The sequence below is a fragment of the Labrus mixtus genome, chromosome 7 (assembly GCF_963584025.1).
Source record: "Labrus mixtus chromosome 7, fLabMix1.1, whole genome shotgun sequence".
Taxonomy (NCBI): Eukaryota; Metazoa; Chordata; class Actinopteri; order Labriformes; family Labridae; genus Labrus; species Labrus mixtus.
The window spans coordinates 15,559,349-15,580,201 of NC_083618.1; the positions used below are offsets into that span (position 1 = coordinate 15,559,349).

General features: G+C 40.5%; 1 protein-coding gene across 1 annotated transcript; it reads right to left on the minus strand.

The window, feature by feature from the left end:
• Positions 1 to 8,857: 8,857 nt before the first annotated feature.
• On the minus strand, positions 8,858 to 20,761 carry fam210b (family with sequence similarity 210 member B). Its single transcript, XM_061043258.1, has 3 exons — positions 20,076 to 20,761; positions 14,282 to 14,481; positions 8,858 to 9,828 (listed from the first exon to the last, which is right to left on the minus strand). The coding sequence occupies exons 1-3, from the start codon at positions 20,583 to 20,585 to the stop codon at positions 9,612 to 9,614; spliced, it is 927 nt and encodes a 308-aa protein (XP_060899241.1). The 5' UTR covers positions 20,586 to 20,761; the 3' UTR covers positions 8,858 to 9,611.
• Between the last annotated feature and the right edge of the window lie 92 nt (positions 20,762 to 20,853).

Below are 20,853 nucleotides of genomic sequence, written 5' to 3' on the forward strand. Positions count from 1 at the left end.
GGAATGTCACACCTGCTTTAGCTGTTATAAGGAAAGGCAAATCTGAATGTGTACAATGTGGAGGGGGTTGAGAAGAGGTATCCCAGTATAAAACCTTTCACTTTCTTCGAACAGAAGGATCCAAGAAAAACAGAAGTCTTCATAAAAGTTTGTGAAATCTACCTCCACAGATACTTCCTCATCCATGGACGCAGCACACCGCACGTAGGAAGTGTCTGGTATTATCAGTGGGGAAACTCTCCACAAGCATTATGGATTGACTTGAGTGTCATAAATTCTGCCAAATAGCCTCATATCATAATATTAGAGGGGACGTCATATCTGAATATGAGAGGAATAATAGCTTTTCCTCCCTCTGTCTGCCCGTCTTGATGAAAACCTCATTTTATTGCCACAATCATAATGGAATTATCTCCAGGTGTGATGAGGGCATTTAATGAAATCATTACAAAGGATTACTTGCTCTTTTTCATGGGCTTATTAAAAGGGCCTTTGAGATAGGAGGCTGAGTAGGAGAGAGGCTGTGTGTGTTTTTTTTTCTTCCTTTTATTTTTTTCTTTCCTCGTCACTCTGAGTGATTGCGTGCTTGTCAGGCTGGCAGTCGCACCATTTGTGGCTGGCATAAAAGCCTGCAGGGAGCCTTAAGATCTGATTGGGAATCTTAGGGAGTTAAAAAAAAGAAAAAAGGGGGGAAAATACATTGGCCGCTGCAGCGTTGTATTGATGTGTTTTAACATAGGGCTCTCATTTTCATGCCCTCAAAGCACACATAAAAATGGTTTTTCAATAAACGCTACACTTTGATGCACAGTTTATCTGCCCTGGCTGTAATAATGGCATTTCTCTCTCTTGTTCCCTTCCTTTCCGCCTCTCTTTATGTGTGCATCCTCCTCTCCTTTTTCCTCTTTCCTCCTTTTTTTTTTAACTGTTCCACTTCCTCCTTCTGCTTCCTCTTCCTTTCCTTCCCTTCTTCTTCCAGCTAACCCACCTTTATAAGCCGTCATGTGACTTCACCTCCCTTAAGTATTGAACTGTGTTTAACCTGCCTCTGTAAATCTTATTCCTACATCGCCTGCGGTGGAGACATACTCTATGGATGTTAAGCTTAATGAGCAGCACAGGCAAATCACAGCAGTACTATTGCCATCCATAATTCTCTTTGATTGAGTCCTGAATTGTAAAATCGATGTCTCCATGCCCCCTGTTCACTTGTAGTTAATATTTCTCTCCATGACAAAGCAACTTTGTTTCTTCCCTCATCAACCAGCGGTGGCCTGAGGATCCTCCATACATCAGTGTGTGATGGCAGACAGAGCTCAAATCATTCATCTTTATTGTTGTTATTGACATTGCTGTTATGTCAGGTTTTCTAAGAGGAAAAGTGGTGTCCAGTATTCTCTTAATGCTTATTTCTTCTCATCTAAACTAAAACCAGTTGTTAAAGACAGAAATAAATAAGATCATCAACTGAAGGTACTTGTTCACTTTAATTGTGAAGTTTGACACTACTGTACACTTTAGATATTACTGCATTTTAGAGGGAAATGTTGAGCTTTATTTGGCAGACATCTTTGCAACCTTTAATCTAAAAAGACATTTGTTATAGATGAAAAAATAAATGTGCTGCCAACGCTTATTAAAGGCAAATTCCACTTGAAAACGTAGGTACGTAAAACGTTCTCTCTGATAATCTAATAATCATGTTTACTGCTCAATCAGTACTTTTGATCCTTTTTTTCAATACTTAGTGAAACCCCTGATATTCCGCATTTATAAGACATAATTGACATTATTAATCCTCTTCTATGACATCCTTTAACGTAATCTAAATGGATATTGGTGTAATATGTATATTTCAACCTAAGTGGTGTTTGCTTTAAAAGTAGAATTGATTACAATAAAGTCAAACAGACTTGTATTATTATTCAATATGTATTCAAAAGATAAAACATTTGCTGAAAAATTCTGTGACTTGAATTCTAACGAATAGTTTAAATTTAGTTTAGTCTCTCAATGATAGTCTCTCAATGATTTGATAAACTACTTTTTTGTCAATAACTTTTCTGCTCTCTTGTTCAGCACTTTGATCTGCAATTTAATTTGTCTGAAAGGTGCTGTATAAATAAAGTTTGATTGATTGATTGAAATGTTGTATAAAATAAAAAGTAGTTCTTTGTAACTTATAAATACAATTTGTAATCAAACATTTATGAAATTGAATTATAATATTTGGATTCTGGTTAGATATTCTAAATAAGAGAATCTGTAATAGAGCACTTTACACCTTTTTTTTTAACAAAATGCTGAAATAAAAATGTTAAAGTTTCTCGGAGCTACAGGATCTTAATGCTTCTCTCTCTAGACACCGTCACAGAAAAAAAGACTTGAAGATATTAAACCTCTACACTCAGTTTTACTTTTAAATCAGGATTGCAGTCCTCCACTACATGACACAGACTTTAGATTAAAAGAAATCTTGAAGGTGTTCAGCAGCGAGCTGAGTGTCTGAGTCTCACTCTGCAGGCCATCACTGGAGCTGACATCGAGGGTGAACAATGATTCCGTTCACAGCTGTTGTCAAGCTGTGATGAATAGCTCGCCTTACTACTAATGCTTAAAACAGAAAATGAATCCAAGTCGTGAATAAATGTATTAAATATTTGTGTTGTGCCTGGTCAGCACTGACTCTGGTTAGCTTAAAGAAGAAGGAAAAAACCAAAACAAGGAGCGGACGAGTGGTACAAAATCAAGCACTCAGCAGCTCCACAACACCCCATTAGTCTTCATTTTCAGCAGGACATGCAACAGGGCCCTTATGTCTTCAGGAACAAACTACAATTTATTGGGCCGGCCGTTTCGAGCTAATTGAAAGAAATTGTGTGTCTGTTTTCTTTCCATTAGGTTTGTAGAGGGTGGTGGGCCGAGGCGGGGCGCTGATCTGGGGCCCGAGCTTGTTGAACTCGGTTCGTCACTCCGACCTGCTTCCCTGTTAATAGTTTGATCCATGAGCGCCCTCCACTGAGCAGACAGTCTGAGCTGTGGGTATCATTTAAGGAGGAATCGTTAAGGGAGGATTTATGAGATGCATTCATTATGAAGTGTGTACAAGCGAACACTCTTCGATCGGTAATGGCAGCTCAGCGGTGGTTTACAGCGCTGCTTCTGCACTTGCTGTAGTTTTGGTTCATTCCTCTCTCCCAGAGTGCAAACATACTGATTACAACTGATCATGAGGGCTCTTTGGGTTTGACATATTGCTCTAGATTTCACACCACGATCCTCAATAAATGCTGATTTGGGATTATCACCGCTTTTACTGCAAGTTGTTATCGATATGTAGCATTTCATTGTTATATGGTCCAAGCAATTAGAGGGAACCATGATCTTTGTGGACTTGAAATCTGAAGGTCACACATGCAGTTTCCATCTTTGTCAGGGTCCTTGAGCAACACAGTGCAAACCTTTGACCTCAACTTAATGAGCATCTATTGTCCCTCTGTCAAGGAGTAAGGTAGTGTGATTTATAAGAATGGAATAATTGAAGATAGAAGACAAAGAAATCCATCCTCATGTTTTCTTTATGTTGGCCATAATATGAAATTTGATTCCCTGAGACCTTTGCTGTCATGAAGATGACGTTAAAGACGTACAATTTTATCTACAGCTTCAAAATCCAAACGAAAAATCGGTCAACATATAAAACATATACTCACCTCTGTAATGACTGATTTTATGTCATTGCTCTTAACATATTCTTGCTGCAGATGCGTGTGATGTAACGCTCTGTGTTACTTTGTGGTATTTGTGTGTTGTCTCGTTTATCCAGTTCTAACTGCAACCTGCCAAGGAAGTGCAGAGGAAACTTAGCTTCAAGCTAACGCTGGTACAATGCTTTAAATGACAATATAGTGTAATAGTTTACATGGTCTCTTTACATATAAATATAACATAAATAAATAAAAAAGAACATCTGCAGACATTTGTATAATGCACCCGATACATAAATAAAAACAAAATGACAGCATTCAATATTCATCCAAAATAATGTTTTCAGCATTAAATGTTCATTAAAGTTTTCATATCAGCGCATGTTGGAAATCATCCACTCAATACCAATATTACCTATTTATTTTTTAATAGGCCCACACAGGCTGACAGTATGGGCATATGACATATTCATGTTGATCAGAGTCCAAACAAAGACGCATTTCACCACAGAATATCTATAAGAGCTCGTTCTTGATGAGATGCACTTATCTTTGAATCACGTTTTATTTCATAGCACTTAAATGACCAGTTAAAAGAGATGTCAGTTCAACGTATTCTGGATGGAAACATTACCATTATACCACTTTTTGGCAAAAAGCCGATCTTCATGAACAAGTGGTTTTAAAAACCCTGTTGTGTGATTTAGAGAAAATTCTTCTTATGAGGTGAGGTGAGTTGTAGCATGTGATACGATGTCTGTGGCATTAATTGGACTGAGAAGGATTGAGAAGCTCTTTATTATTGCTTGTCTCGGTTCACTTTATCTACTATAAAGTGAAGTATTGCATTAGCAAAGCACAAACTGAATGACTCAGCTGCCTGTTAGACGGCTGACAGGCATTCAACTAAGTTACAGTAACAGACAGTAAAAAACATAATCCACAACTGCCAGCAACACTTTGACGACTTATACCTGCTCCCTCCTCCACCTCCTCTTCCTCCTACTCCTCCTTCACCAGCTAGATCCACTCCCTGCCTCTCCATCTCCACCTTCACCTCCCTCTCTGCTCCATTATAATTGCTCACATTTAACAGCTGAGCTTCTGAATCCTGAGGAGCAGAGAAAATAAGGAGGGGGCGGCATGTACAAAAAAAGAATTAAATATATAAAAGCATGCATCTCTGGTGGAAATTGACTGGCACCGATGTTTAAAATAATAAGATGCAGCTGTTGATAGTAGCGACTGTCTCCAGGTTTACTTCCCCGTTGCCCCTGTGGCAGCAGAGGAGCCGTGATGAAGGAAGACAGCTGACAGGTGCTCCAGGATGATGCTGCCATCAGGTGCATCTGCTAAACCTAACTCGGAGACAGGAGAGGCGAAGAGGAGAGGAGGGGAGAGAGAGAGAGAGGGAGAGAGAGAGAGAGAGGGAGGCGAAGAGAGCGAAAGGAAAAAGATGCTCAACGTCTTAGTGAGAGTGGAGGAGGAGAGGAGTGGCCAAAAAAAAATATGAGGGATAAGAGGTTTAAAGCATCAAAAAAAAAAAGGGGGGGGGGGGGGTGGAGGATGAGTATGTAAGAGAAGGAATAAGTGTGTGTGCAGTGTTTGATTGCATGCACCTTGAAACTTTATGCCAGCCCTTTCCTGTAAAGAAATTCACAGGGTGTCTTTGAACCTGTGAGGTTGACAGGATAGGTCCCTCTCCGTCTAGACTGACACACACTCTGAAGGGCTAACAAGTTTGCAGAGCAGGTCAGGAGATTGAGAGGAAAGGTGGCTGAAAGGGTAATAAGTGGAAATAATGAGCAGGTGAAGGAAATGACGGAGAAGTTGTAGGAACAATTAAAGAAATAAATACAAAGTGCATAGGGAAAAAAGGCAGCGGAGTCAGGAAGCGAGTTCGAGCTAGTGTGCTGTTGCGATATGTATATATATATCCCTGCATGCATCAGCACTTTGCAGCTACGATACACACACACACACATGCCTTCCAACTCCTGTGTCAAAAATGCAGCCTGAATATACAGGCATAATGGATTCACTGTGACAGTGGCGCCACTGACTGTGTTTCTGACTTTAATGAAAAAAGGTGCGGCAGGCAGAAGTCAGGAGCTGAGTTAGGGATTTGAACCCCCTTGAACCCCTCATGCTGGGGGAGGAAAGAAGGATGGAAGGCACACCACCCCCAATCCCCCTCCCTCCTCATCAACACGATGAAGTGCTCACTTGTATCATGACTCCGTTCTAGGCTAAGCAAAAAGGGATGAGGGAGTGTGACCAAGTAGCCCTCTCTTTTCCTTTTAACATGTGCATCTGGCTTTATTCAACACACACACACACACACACACACACACACATACACACGGTCCACACAGCCTGACAGAGACCAGTGCATCGCAGGTAGCCCGACAGAGTGGCTGGGAGCGCTGTCACCAATTTGTTCCTAGCCATGGGGGACATGCAGGGGATGGAGAGGCGATGGCAGCTCCCTGTCCTCATCATGGCTAATGAGGCCCAGGCTTCTCCTGCTTCCTGTGTGTGTGTGTGTGTGTGTGTGTGTGTGTGTGTGTGTGTGTGTGTGTGTGTGTGTGTGTGTGTGTGTGTGTGTGTGTGTGTGTGCGTGGGTGCGTGCGTGCGTGTGTGTGTGTGTGTGTGTGTGTGTGGGTGTGGGTGTGTGAGATCAGTTTGTATCAACTTGTGTCAGTCCTGCTAAAGCTCCTATTCCTGAAAACACCAGGGTTGTTATCTTGGCACAAACCACCACACACTCTTAGTTCTCATAACAAAAATGTCCTGGCTGTATTATTCACCAGGCCAAGAAACATTAAATACACACACACAAACACACGCACACACACACACACACACACACACACACACACACACTCACACACACTCACACACACACACACACACACACACACACACACACACACACACACACACACACACACTCACGCACTCACACAGAGAGAGAGAGAGAGGAGATAAAGTCTTGTTCATGGCAGCTACCATAGTGAGAGTGAAAAGCACCAATACCTGCTGTTTTAAATTCAGCCAGAAACAATGAATTGGTATGAAATGATGACCTAACCACTCAGGAAACAATCAGCATCACCATGACAGAGCTTTAGTTACGCTTCTTTGGCAATATGGCACATGTTTGAGGTTAAAGTATTATTGAGCATTCTTTATGGCTTTGTGTTTAAGGTAATTTGACACAGTTTAAAAGATGACTTTGTGTTTTCTTCACATTACATTTCTGTGTAATGAAAGAAAAAATGAAGCAAGTTTAACATTTGACTTTATCATTTCTGTGGGATTAAAGAGCTGGTGTTTGTTTTGAGGGCATTAAAAGTACACAGACATTCTATCTCGTATAAGAAGTGAATGAAGTGGCCGATGAAAGTAATGTAGAAAGAACAGCGTTGCATTTGTAGTTCAGGAGCTCCTCAGTGTGGCTTATAAGGAGAAGTGCAACTGAAGGGAGGCTTGCGTTCTCCCACACACCTTCACATGTATGCTTAAACATAGAGTCAGTAGCTTTAAAAAAAAAAAATTATATATATATATATATATACATATATATATAAACTTATACAAAGTCATGCTGCGCAATCATCACTTATGGGCCACCATACATACATATGTGGTGATGACTGTGTGTGCAGAGACACTGTCCATTTTGATGTTTTGTGTCTTGGTTTACTCAGAATGTTTCTGGGCGAGGAGCCCGGCTGTGTTTCCCCCAGCAAATAAATATTTCTGATACGGACATAAAAGAGAAAACATAATCATAGTGAGGTAAAAAAAACAAAAAAAAACAAGTGGATTGTTCCAAAATGAGGATCCTTGTGTAAGCCTTCAGCCGTGAAGTTGGTCTGCTTTCTGTTAGACAGACAGATGCCAAACACTGGCAGTTAGCTTGTGCTAGCTTGCTAAATGATGGCATTTTCCATAACAACATGTGTAATATTCTCAGGTAGTTTGCAGTGTAGCTACAGGCAGTATTTAAGTACATGCCAATACTGTGGTTGGCGTGCATTTTGGTGGCGGTGAGCCCAGGAGGAGGACCCAATTTACAAGCTGCAGCAACATTTTTTCAGTATCTGTAGCCAGAACATGACAATCTTTTTGGTTTATTTCCATTTCTACCTTCAAAGAGAGATATTATCAGATTGGAGTTTACAGCAGGGTTGGACGGCCACCAGCCAGATAAAAAGTATGATCACCTTTAAATATGGCTTTTTTCTACCATGACCCTCTATTCATTCAGTTAAAGTTGTTAAAATTTCATGAGTTAGTTGATTACAGTATTCTGCAAAGCAAATCTAATCAGAAAACATAAATAAATCCAAAACAGATTTGAAAAAAGGGAAAGCCGTTATAATTTAAAAGGAACAGAGATATTTAATAAACCGAGATTCAGAACCAAATTGAGGGAACGTTGTTTTACTGTGAAAGGAATCGGTTTGTGGAACAATCTCAACAGAGAAACTAAAGAATCAAAATCAAACATGATATTTAGAAGAAAAATTAAAGCCAGTTTGTTGAATAAATATGTAGAAATATGTCAATGAGATGTATTGTTCTTTTTCATGATGCTGTAACAAAAATGTATTGTGATATGCTTTGTACGGTGTAAAATGAATTGTTAAGGAGGACCTATGATGGGGCTGCCAGTGGCTGTGTTTGCCTGCAGCCAATTTATTTTAATTTTAATTGTTTTTGAATTAAGTGTTCTGTTTTGTTTTAATTAACACTTTGTGAAAGAGGGGCAGATATTATGAGATTAGTCTTCTTTCTGCTCCTTTTCATTCAAAATTTGAGATTTTAATGTTTGTTTGTTTTTTCCTAACTTTATTGTTTGTTTGAATGAAATAAAATTTACAAACAAACAAAAAAATAGTCGAGCCAAAATAATTCCTGAGTGTAGTGAGGGTGAATCTGAACAGTTCAGATGCGGGTTGTTGAACTCCCAAAAGTGTAGTTAAAGGGTGAAGCTGAGGGGAACTTCAGAGGCCATCATTTGCCGTGGGTTTGTCACAACAAGCTGTTTTGCCACTTGAAACTTATTTGGAGCCAAATTAACTTATCAAATATAACCTTAATTAGTGATGATGGTATTCACAAGAAAAACACACCAAATATAAAAGACAATATTCCTTTTTTAATAGTTAAATAAGGTCCATTCAATCTGAAAAAAACCATCACAGACCATTTTTTTTTTTTATCCAAAACCTGCAATAAACCACAGTCAGCTTCACTCATTGGTTAATGTGCTTGAAGTAACTCCTTGGCCAGTTTCATTTTTAGAAATCAGGAATAAGAGGGAGGGGAAATGGAGATATAGGAAGGGAGAATATAAGGGGAAGAAAATAGATGCTGAGGAGAGATATAGGAGGAGGGTAAAAACAACAGCAGGAAATAACAACAGGGTAGGAGAGAGAGAGGAAAAGAGAGACAGAAAGAACCCGATATATTCTGCTGACTCGTAACATCTGAACATGGACGAGTCAGCTATCGGCAACAGTGGAGGAGGACAGATCAGCTTTTCCCACTTGCCCCTACAGAGAACTTTGACAGCATTAAAAGAAAAACCTGCCTACTCACAGAAACAAAGAAATCCCTGATCGCAACTTCTGATTGTAAATAAATACTTTGGCTTTTCTGCCCTTGTTTTATGGACTTTTAAAACCTACAGTAACACAATTTAAAACTTTGATTATGTTACAACTGATACTAATGCAGGAACTGTTTCACCTGGATTCACAACAACAACAACAACAACAACAGACGAGGCATCTCAAGATGAAGGCAATGAGTAAAGATATACAGGCGGTTTAATTATGGCCATTAACAGTCAGAATGTTTGTTGTTTAATGAGGCAGACGAGGGGGACCATCAGGGTGCAGGTGTGGGAGGTTTAAAGAGACCAGTCTTTCTGAAGTAGCGCACTATGAGAGGCACACACACCAGAGTGACGCTCATGCGAACTGGCGCAAAGAGCTTGTGGACGGCGTAGGCCAAGACGAACGTGCTGGTCCCTGCCGCCATTTTTGAGCGGACGATGGCTTCACTGAAGCCCACTTTGCACAGCAGAGCCGCCATGTCGATCCCGCTGAGGAGACAGAGGACACAGAAAGCAGGTTAGTATTCACATGTTTGGCAATCACTCGTTCTTCTCTTCCTATATTTTATTAAATGATCGACTGCCCATAATCACACACATGCAGCTGTAAAAACTAAAAATATTTAATGACCATCCCTCAATAATTCACTCTTGTTTACATCTCATCTGAATGCACTAAGTAAAAATAATTCTATAACTACTTTGGAAAGTATGAAATAGGATTATACAAACTTAAAAGTTAATGATTTTTTTTAATTCCATAATGAGATTTTCTAATTACAAGAAGCTATTTGTGTGTTATAACAAAAATAAAAATCACATCAAATCAAATTTGTACAACCTAAACACAGAGGATATAGTTACATAAAGTCAAAAATAGGATTTTGTTCCTCCCATTTGTCCCTTTCTGCTGAAATGGCTAGAGGAGCAAGTCTCTTCATGTCCACCAGAGGGAGCTGCGTTCAACAGAGAATGTTGTATAATAGTTTATTTTGCAGCATTTTGACCCATTTAAAATCGTTAGCATGGGAAGCTCTGCAAGAACAAAATCACACAAATCAAAGAGGTTTCAACTACAGCTTCATGAATCACTGTCTTTGTGAGACACGTTAGGAGAGTTGTGTCGTTTATCTGAGCTATTCAAGGAAAAAGTCTATGAAGAATATGCTAACATGAGGCTTAGATCTGCTTATATCAATACAGCATCTCTCTCCTCTCTCTCTGTCACACACACATTCACAGCTCTGTTAGCGAACTTAAGTCAGCCAAATATAAAGATCCATCTGCCTCCTGACAACTGTTTACACAGCACACAGCTCTGTATTAGCAGGCCGCATGCCTGGGCTCTGTGGACACACAGTGCTAATGCTCTATGGTGGGTAGCTACAGAATCACTTTTCACCTCAAGGGTTACTATCGGCTATGAGGAAATCCCCAGGCTGTCAAATAATCCCTGCCAAGTCTCTCTGGTATTCCAGCTCCTGGCACATGGCCACACAAAGCTGGGAAAAGTGTCTTGAATGATAGACTTGCTGCCCTGGTTAAATATTTTAACTGCCTGTCACCATCAACAGAGAGTTATAATAATTGATGAGAGTTTGAAGTGTCAAAGACTTTAATCAGTTTCTGAGAATTTCTAAAACAAACTAACAAGATAAGAAAGTGGACTCATGCTTTATTTAAACTTGTTTTAAGTGTCTGATTCAGCCAGCAGTACGTTTAAACAGCAGGTCTGGTGTACTGTAGTGTCTGACAGACCTGAGCGGACATTTTCCAAGAGCCAGTACTTTATATTTCTCTTTCATAACTGCTCCATTTGCTGAGAATCTGCATCAGATGTTTTGCGTTCCTCTGTATAAAAAAATGAGTCATTTTTTGAAGCATGTCAGTGTTCGTTAGAGATTGTGTTTGTTGTCATTTTGCATTTCACTTATTTACCTTCAGGCTGCATCCCTTACAGCTTTTCTCAGTCGCTTTGGCACATTTCTCAGATCAGAATTGAAATTCTCAAAACTACTTGGTCAGTCTTCACATCATTGTGTCACTTGTGCACATCAGAAAAGCAGTTTCTCATTTCTTTGAACAAGTTGCAAATGCTTTGGTACATCCATGTAAATGATTATGTACAATTCTCTGCTGTTTCCTACATTATCAATTGCTTATGTCATGTTGATCAAAATATATTATAATGGGTCTCTGTTGAATAGTCTCACCCCTCACAGCATTTAGGCATTAGTTCATTGCATAAGTCTTTACATGCAAAATGGTTGAACAAGTTGTCATAATATGTCAAACATAGTTCTATACATTTCCATTAGACTTTTTTTCTAAATCTGTCCTGAATTGGTAAATTGCTCCCAGGTGAATCTTGACTTTCTCTAACGAAGGGAAATGTGTGAAGCATTAGATCAACCAATGATTAACCAGTTTTCTGAAATAGCTCAAAGGTGCATCTCATGAACCATCAACTTGCAAGTATATATATATAGCCGGAGCACAACACAATGTTACAATGTCTGACAATGGAAGGACAAGGAATTGGACGGGGTCAACAGCCAGAGAGAAGAAGAAGAAGAAGAAGAAGAGGAAGAGGAGTGAGGCTGCGTGGCGGAGGAGCTGGGAGGCAAAACAGAGGAAGAGGCAGAAGAGGCCGAGGACATGTGTGCGTTCCTGATGAGAGAAGAGCCACACTTGTAGACCACGTTCTCAATCATGGGCTTACAATGGCCGAGGCTGGTCGAAGGGTGCAGCCAAATGTTGGGAGAACAACTGTGTCCTCAGTCATTCAGACTTGTCGTCGACAGAACAGGTATGTAATCTAACAATAGGCACTGTACTGTAATACTGTATACTTTCTGTAATGCTTCATACAATATTACAGTATTCCACTTGCATTTTACAATATACAGTAAGTATACTTTATACAGTGACATTTTATCTTACTCAATTTTGTGTTTTGCATTACTATATTTTTTCCACATAGGACTGCAAGACAACTTCACAGGGGTGGCAGAGGGCCCCTTTTCACACCTGAACAGGAGGAGGCTATTTGCACCATGGTTGTAGAAAACAATGCCATAAGGCTAAGGGAGATAAAGAGTGCCATTATAGAGGACAACAACATCTTTGAAAACATCCAAACAGTCAGCATCTCAACCACTGACAGGGTGCTGAAAAGACACCAAATGAATATGAAGCAGCTGTACACTGTTCCATTTGAAAGAAATGGTGAAAGAGTGAAGGAGCTGCGCTACCAGTATGTACAGGTAAAACATGTATGAGCATGCAGTAACTGTACCTCACAGTAAACAGTACATCGTATAGTGATATACAGTAAGTGTGACCTTTACACATTTGCTATGGCTGTAGAAAAGAAGATGCAATATGTGCTGTATACATTTGATGTAACTGTATCTTGTCCAAAATGAAAATGCATGTAATTCATAAAACTCATTTTGTGTCTTCTGGATATAGCGTATAATGGAACTGGAAGCAAGTGACCCACCGCACAACTTCATCTACATGGATGAGGCTGGCTTCAACCTAACGAAACGCAGAAGGCGTGGTCGAAATATCATCGGCCACAGAGCTACAGTTGATGGGGCGGGAACATAACCATGGGTGCTGCTATCTCTGAGAATGGTGTGCTAATGCATATTCCCATTATTGGGCCATATAATACAGAGCGTCTTGTCACCGGGATCTCATCCCTGAACAAGAGAGGGGTCAGATTGGAGATGACTTGCCAAAGTACGTGATAGTTTGGGACAATGTCAGTTTCCATCGCTCCAGTATCATCATGCAATGGTTTGTGACCCACAACAGGATGCTGATGGAGTTCCTCTCCCCCTACTCCCCATTCCTCAACCCCATTGAGGAATATTTCTCAGCATGGAGATGGAAAGTATATGATCGCCAGCCACATACACAGATGACCCTTCTGGCTGCCATGGATGCAGCGTGTGATGACATCACAGCAGATGCCCGCAGAGGCTGGATAAGACACTCTAAAAGATTCTTTCCACGCTGCATCGCAAGAGAAGATATTCGTTGTGATGTGGATGAGAATTTGTGGCCCAACAGACAGGAACGTCAGGAGGTGTAGGAAGACTACACTGTAATTCCTACAGCACTGCATGTACAGTTTTCCCTAAGGAGATTGTCCTATGTTCACATTTCTACTTTTGTTTTTTTCTTTGTGCTATGCAGTGCTGTCTTTTCCTTTCTGTATCGCAATGACATGGTCTGTCAACAAATTACAGTACAAACAGTAAAAGCGTAAATGTGACTCTTGTCCAGTCTCTTGCAATCAATCTCCCACATACACTAAGGTGTAACTTACAATTTACAATAATTGTCATCAGAACTTTAGCCATAGTTTATATCAGAACACCCCTCCAGAGTACACTGTTATATTGACAACATGACTAAGCAATTTGACTGTCTTATCTGTACACAAGGACTTGTCATTCTGATGGCACTGACATGTTCATTGACACAGATATTTACTTTTGAGAGATGAACTAAGGATTTTGAGCAAGAGACTGGCTTTTGCAGGTAATCCATGGTGTTTTTCTATTTGTACGAATTGTTTTGAGAAATGCACTTACTTAGATTCAGTATATCCAGAAAGATGCCGTTTCTCTTTGGGAGTAATCCAAAATGTGTCATGATTTCTGCCACTGCTTTAGAAGCATCATGAATTCAAACAATCAATTTAAAAAAACAGAATATTGGTCCCATTTTACCAAACGTGTTTCTGAAAGATGTGGTTTTAGTCATTTTGCACCTATTCAGTCATCTGATCTTTCTTTTATCTTAGTTTATAAAAAATAAATAAGAGGAAATGTTGTCTTAAAGAATCAATCCAGCTGCTAATAGGAACTATTGCTCACTGGTCCTCCTTCTGAAAAGAAAAACAACAACCTGATGTATGTGTTACCTGGATATGAGGAGGTAGAACATTCCAAGGGACATGAGCGAGATCGTGACGTGAAAGCTAACTCCCACCGCTCCGTACTCCTTGAAGACTTTCTTTAGCTGCTGGGCTTTGGTGGGTTTGCCCCCCTCTGGCTCTGGCTCCTCCGTGGTCTTTACAGTAGAAGAGGCGGCGGTAGAGACATCCTTTAAATTCTGTTCCTCCTGGCACAAAAATAAGTAAAAAAGAAAGTGAGCAGAACTAAATAAAGAAAGGAGGATGACTTACAAATCAATCCTTGGAGAATGGGTCTGTGAGAAGACGAACACAAACAAAGAGGAGATCTGAATGGCAAAGAGGAAGTTGATGAACACGCAGGAACTGTTTCCACTTGTCATGAATAAACTTGATATTTTTGACATTAGTATTCTGAGGACTCCCTCAAACAAACAAGCTTCACAAAGGAGTCTTCATATCTGGTTTATTTGATGTCAAAGTTTGGGATTAAAGGGACATCTGATGCAGAAAAGCATTTTATTCAATAAAATATGCTTAAGATGAGCTGAAGAGGTTTGTTAGGTGTTAGTATACTGTACACTCTGCTGCGTTGACAGATGCATGATGTTTCATTTTGCAAAACATCTTCTGCTCAAACTGCTTTTTCTGTGAAAGGAGTAAAACCCTGAACCTTTCTACCTGATCCACTGAACCTTACTGTGAACTTTACCACTTTCAAGAGAGCCACCAAATCCTGGTAAGTTCAACAACAGTCTCGTACTCATGTTTATTTGTTTGTAGCTATAGTACAGCTAATTGTGTGTCTTAGTTCTTTCTGTGTCCAGTTTACTCTTTCTTATTCCTTTTTAACGGTTTCAATCTATTATTTACACAAAAGCCCTTCTAGGGACGAGTGTTGCAAATTAGCATCCGCTATAATCACTATGACACTTGCATTGTGCTGTTTCCAGTTTGTCTATGCATATTGTATCTGTCCAAATCCAAAAACCGTGAAATAAAATAAATGACAATAAGCTACCTGTGTCACCACAAAACACAGATACCATATAAATAGAGATATACATGTGAGATACATGATGTGTATTTTAAAGTAAAGCATTTAGATGTTCAGTAAACAAGAAGAACCCCTATTCTGTCCTCTGACCTGAAACATTTCAAGGTTATTGCAGGTTTTATTTCTAGGTCAGGTTTTTAGAGAAGCTCGAGTCATCAAAACATGGGGGAAACTGTGTCATGATTGTTCAAACTCGATATTGTCCATGCAGGTCCAACAAAGTCTGAATAGGAGATACATTTTCATACGAGCTCTTTGTGTTCATTGTGTAGTCAAATCAGCTGATTACACGGGCCTGACTGCTGCTGTGTGCTTTAAGTAGTTCACTTTATCACTCACCCTTTCACACACTAACAAAGTCCAACACTCACTCAAGACACACACACACACACACACACACACACACACACACACACACACACACACACACACACACACACACACACACACACACACACACACACACACACACACACACACACACACACACACACACACACACACACACACACACACACACACACACACACACACACACACACACACACACACACACACACACACACACACACACACACACACACACACACACACACACACACACACACACACACACACACACACACACACACACACACACACACACACACACACACACACACACACACACACACACACACACAAAGGGCCTCTCATAAGTGCACAACCACACACTCTACTCTGCTCGTGATCTCCAGCAGACTACTCTCTAAGATGAACAAGCAGCAGACTCAATCCAGCCGTCTGACATGCAGCGGGTCACTCCAGTGCACGCTGACAGTAACACAGATTAGCTCAACTACAACAGACTAGACAACAAAAGAGCGTTACAGCAGAGGACAAATTGCAACCGAGTATGGATGGTGTAAAGGTCATGCAGAGCAGCACGAGAAGCAGATGTCTAGAATAACCAGAGAAAGCCTGCGGTGTGTAAATGTTACAGCATGTAAATAAACACAATACTCTCTCTTACTGATTCCTAAAGGGCTGCTTTACAGTAGTCATATTTAATGTAGAGACTGTGCAACTGGTAGAATAGTGTATAAAGTGTCCCAATACCATTATACCTCCTAGATACAGATTCAATACCTGAACTTGAGTAACAACTGATACTGAATACCTGTGTAATCAAGAAAAGTACATATTTGTAAAACTACTAATCCTTGGCCGACCTATATTCTTACATTTATGTTTGGAAAAACAAACTATATCTAACCAGGAGATACTCGTTGAGATTAAAGATCTTTTTGCCCAGTGTCTGGGCTGAGACAGAGAGCCTGCAGCCCAGTTAAAGTTTGTGACAAACAACGAGCAGTCATACAGATTTCAACAAGAAAACACATGATTATAATACATGAAAAAGACACGGAATAAGTTTAACAGTATTTGTCAAAATCACATCATCAGGCAGAACATCTACGGCCAGATGTTCCTTCCTCCAAGTGATTTTAAAACACAATGCTAATGTGACCTTTGTTTTCATGTTGGTCTATATTTGATGATTCATTAGAGCAAATTAAGAATAAAATGAGCAATGTTAATTAAAAAGAGGTCATTGCAGTTGTATAGTAAAACGTCTAAAGATCATACCTAGCTGTTAGTTCAAACGCTGCTGGACCACAAACAAAAGACAAACTCAATCCCTGAAGTACTTAATTAAATACTAAGACTCGGGAATTCAAACATATTTACTTTAAGAACAGAACAGCCCTGAGAGAGACTGCTGTAAAAACTGACCTGATGAAGAAGATGGACAATGTTCAGCTCCTTTTTTTGGCACAAAACAATGAAATGGACAACAAATCACTTCAATCAGGAAATATCTGATGAAAGTAAAAATTAGACCAAACACTCTGAGCCACAGTTCAGTGCTTAACGTTTTTTAATGACCAGTTTTAAGAGCACGAAACTTTGGGTGCTTAACGTTCCTGCTGGTAAAGCTATAACAACAAACTATGTTTTATGGAAGCTTTCAGGTTAATTAGGTTTTATTCTGATTAAAGATCCTGACGGAAAGATCATTTCAGCTTTATTGCCTTTTTAAAGGTCTTTGAAAGGTCATTTTGAAAATAAGGGCTTTAATGAAATGAAAAGGGTAAAAAGATCAGCAGACAGGAGGTGCGTGTCTGACTGCTGAGGAAATAAAATCCTTCTGAGACAAACAGGAAGTAGCTTGGGCCTTCATGGAATGATTGATTTGAGGGCGATATATTGAGATTATTGAGACATCTTAGTAAAGTGCAAAGAATATTGACTGACGTCTTAAAAGGGCTATTTCTTATTATAGTAGACTATCAAGTTAAGGTCATCTGATACAGTGAAGAGTACAAAATGCAGGCTGATGGAAATTGTCTGCATGAGCATACTTTTCCTGATGGTATACAGAGACATATGGTCTGAAAAGAATAATTTAGTTTTTTTTCAAAATGGAATAAAAAATAAAAAAAAACTACAAAGCCAAAGCACTTTAGTGAAATTGTTAAATCTAAATGTCTTGACTGCATGAGGCACATTTGTTTCAAAACCTGTTCCATAGTTTGAAGTGTGGTCACTTGATTTGCAAAGTGCTGCAGGGGCTCAAACAGCCGCCTTGTACAGTACCTCCACATTCAGTTGGTGTTTTGATCTTTGACATGTTTGCCTCAGTGACATTTAGCCGAAAAGATCAGAATTTGAGCCGTTTCTGAAACCAGGACTGTAAAACACAGATGAAGCCTGCTGTTGATTCTACACACTGTACAGCACTTTGGCCTAACATACAGAAACCTCTATTCATGTCCTTTAACATCCTGTTATGCTGCACTGATGTGCTGCTGGCTTCAGACAATGTTTCCTTGTAGGAATGAGACAGACAACTAATCAAGTGGATAAAACAAAGACAAAGCTGAAGTAGGGGACCAGGAGAAAACAAGCTGATGTTGTGTTTTTGGGCCGATTCGTCTTGCTGAATTTAGCCAAGACCTCCAGGAAGAAGCCATAGCCTCTGTGACGTATTCACTGAGCGGCCAACAATGGACAATAGAAAGGCCAGAGTGGGCGAGGGAGCCGGCCTTTGCTATGCAGGGGCGACTCAGGCCAGGCTTAAAGAAAAAGCAGGCAGCAGTGTGGGAGGGTCATGTGTACAAGCGGCCAAAGGGAGTTGTGTCAGAAAGGCTGTTATGGGAGGGGAACAGTGAGACTGCTGTGTCTGATAACAGCTTTTCAGAGGCGGGAAACACATGTAGATCTGCAGAGTGACAGTGGCATGCAAACACGGACAAATGCACACAGACAGCAGGAGCTAAAACTTACTGCGTGTCTGGTCTTGGAAAAAAAAAAACTCTAGCAGGTTGCACACTTCAAAAGAACCTTCTAATGTTGTTTTCCTGTGAAGTCATCTGCATATGTAGATTAAAGTTTGTCTTTAATGGCTCAGATAGAGTTCCCCAAAGTCTGACAATTTCCAATGCCACTTGAGTCAGCATCTGTTGGGAAAGAAAACTACAACTTTGCATCTTTGTTAACAAATGTGATGAGTTAGAAACAAGCGAGTTTGTAGACGTTTGTAGCATCAAAGTTTTGCCTCAGGCATCAGCTAGAGTTTTTAATACTTTGGTTTAATCACATATCTTCATGGATAAACTTGTAATTTTATCAGCTTGAGCTTTACTCTTTTGATGAGAAATGTTAGCATGCCAATATGTCTCAGACTATAGTGTGAAATATTCTAAGAGAAAGGGGAATTATCTGAATGCAGTTTCTAACAAAGGCTATCAGTATTTTTGTTTATGTAAACAATTAAAACCGCTGTTCTGGACTGAATACATTTTTTGGCAACATCATCTATGACTTAGGGAATCTCTAATCAACATTATATATCATATCTTTACTACAGGCTAACACATATTCTAGCACGGCTTGAGACCAAGTTTTAGTGTAATATTACAAATTATAACGAGAAATGAACTACAGCTAGTCTCGTATAAATGAAGCAAATACAGGACACTCAGGAAGAGGGCTGTTTTTGTAACTTCCACGCCGGGCTTGCTCATTGTGGTTGCATTGCCAAATTCACCCACCTTTTTTTATTTTTAAGTAGGCTACTGCTTTTTCACATCACTGTGTTGACTCACCACAAACAGGGCACATGCCACAGTGCTCACTGAATTCATCTCTTATTCAAATTAGATGGACTACTCGACTGAAATGACTCAGTCCTATTCTGACTTTCTATGAAGCAGGCAGTTAGCAGCCATGTGTGTGTGTGTGTGTGTGTGTGTGTGTGTGTGTGCGTGCGTGTGTGTGTGTGTGTGTGTGTGTGTGAGTGAGTAATGTGAGTGAGTAAACGTCAGGTGTGTGTTGTGTGTGTGTCAGCATGTGAACTGTGACTGACACTTCTGCTTGCTCTGAGTGAACTTGTAAATTTAGATCGAATAGGCAAAAACGAAGTCGTCTTCCCTTGCACGTGCATACAGCGCACACTTACGTCACCAAACACTGTTTGTTGTGTAAGCAGCCTGCCAGCTTACATTACCAGGCCCGGGCTGCTTTTTTGCATATTTTATGATTTTGAGATGAATCCTCCCGCCGCAGGGACACAGAAACCAGTACGGGGTGTCCCCCACCAGTTGAACACCATATAGGCATATACCTAAAGCTGTGGGCTCTTATTAACTGGTCACTGGGGTTAAACAAACACTCAAACTGAGTAAATTAGTAATAAATTACCCCTTTGTTGTTGTCACCCGTTTGCTCCTCTCCGGCGCTGCTCGTCGTCTTCTTCGTGGCCGCGGCGGTGGACAAGGATCTGGTCTGCATGGTCCCGTTTGAAACCCTCCAGTTACCTGTAAACAAACCATTTCCCGCGGGCTCTCCTCTGCTGTTACAGCTCCTGTTCGGATGCCTGATAGTATCTGAAAACCCGCCTTCACTTTGCACGCTTCTCGAAAGAGTCACAGCTATGGCAGAAACCCGGTCCGAGTGAGCCCAGTCCGTGATTACGAGACCAGCCTGCGTGTGCCAGTTCTGGGCTGGTTGCGTGTCAGGTTTCTCTTCCCCAAAACGCACAGGAGTTGAAAAGACACCCTTGGCTGGTAGGCAGAAACACCGGTAGACCGTGTGGCCCTTGCGTAACGTCAAAGTGCCGTCTCCAAGCCTGTGTGCTTTGACTCGCACCAGTGACGAGCCCGCGGACTTGAAAGCTGCCGCAGACAGCCTCCCCGCGCGGCAAAGCAACATCGTCTTCAGCCGTCCTGGAAAGAGTTTGCTTCTCCGGAAAAAAAAAAAACTCTTATAACGCTTGTAATCGCAGAGGACAGCTAGTTGTGTATGTAGGCTGTAAACATGCTGCACTGTGCCCTCCTGCCTCCCTACGCTCCGTTTGTTGACCGATTATCACCGACAGCCAATGAGGACTGACGCGCAACCGCAGATAGTATGACTGAATAGAAAGGGAGGGGGGATTTAAAGGTGTAACCGTGTTAAACACCACAATTGAGTTATATCA

Excerpts from the sequence above, each read along its gene's own strand:
- fam210b (XM_061043258.1), bottom strand. The coding sequence starts at position 20,585 with ATGTTGCTTTGCCGCGCGGGGAGGCTGTCTGCGGCAGCTTTCAAGTCC. Across the intron at positions 14,482-20,075 it reads CGGGTGACAACAACAAAGGG|GAGGAACAGAATTTAAAGGA; the intron begins GTAATTTATTAC and ends TTTTTGTGCCAG. Across the intron at positions 9,829-14,281 it reads TTCTACCTCCTCATATCCAG|CGGGATCGACATGGCGGCTC; the intron begins GTAACACATACA and ends CTGTCTCCTCAG.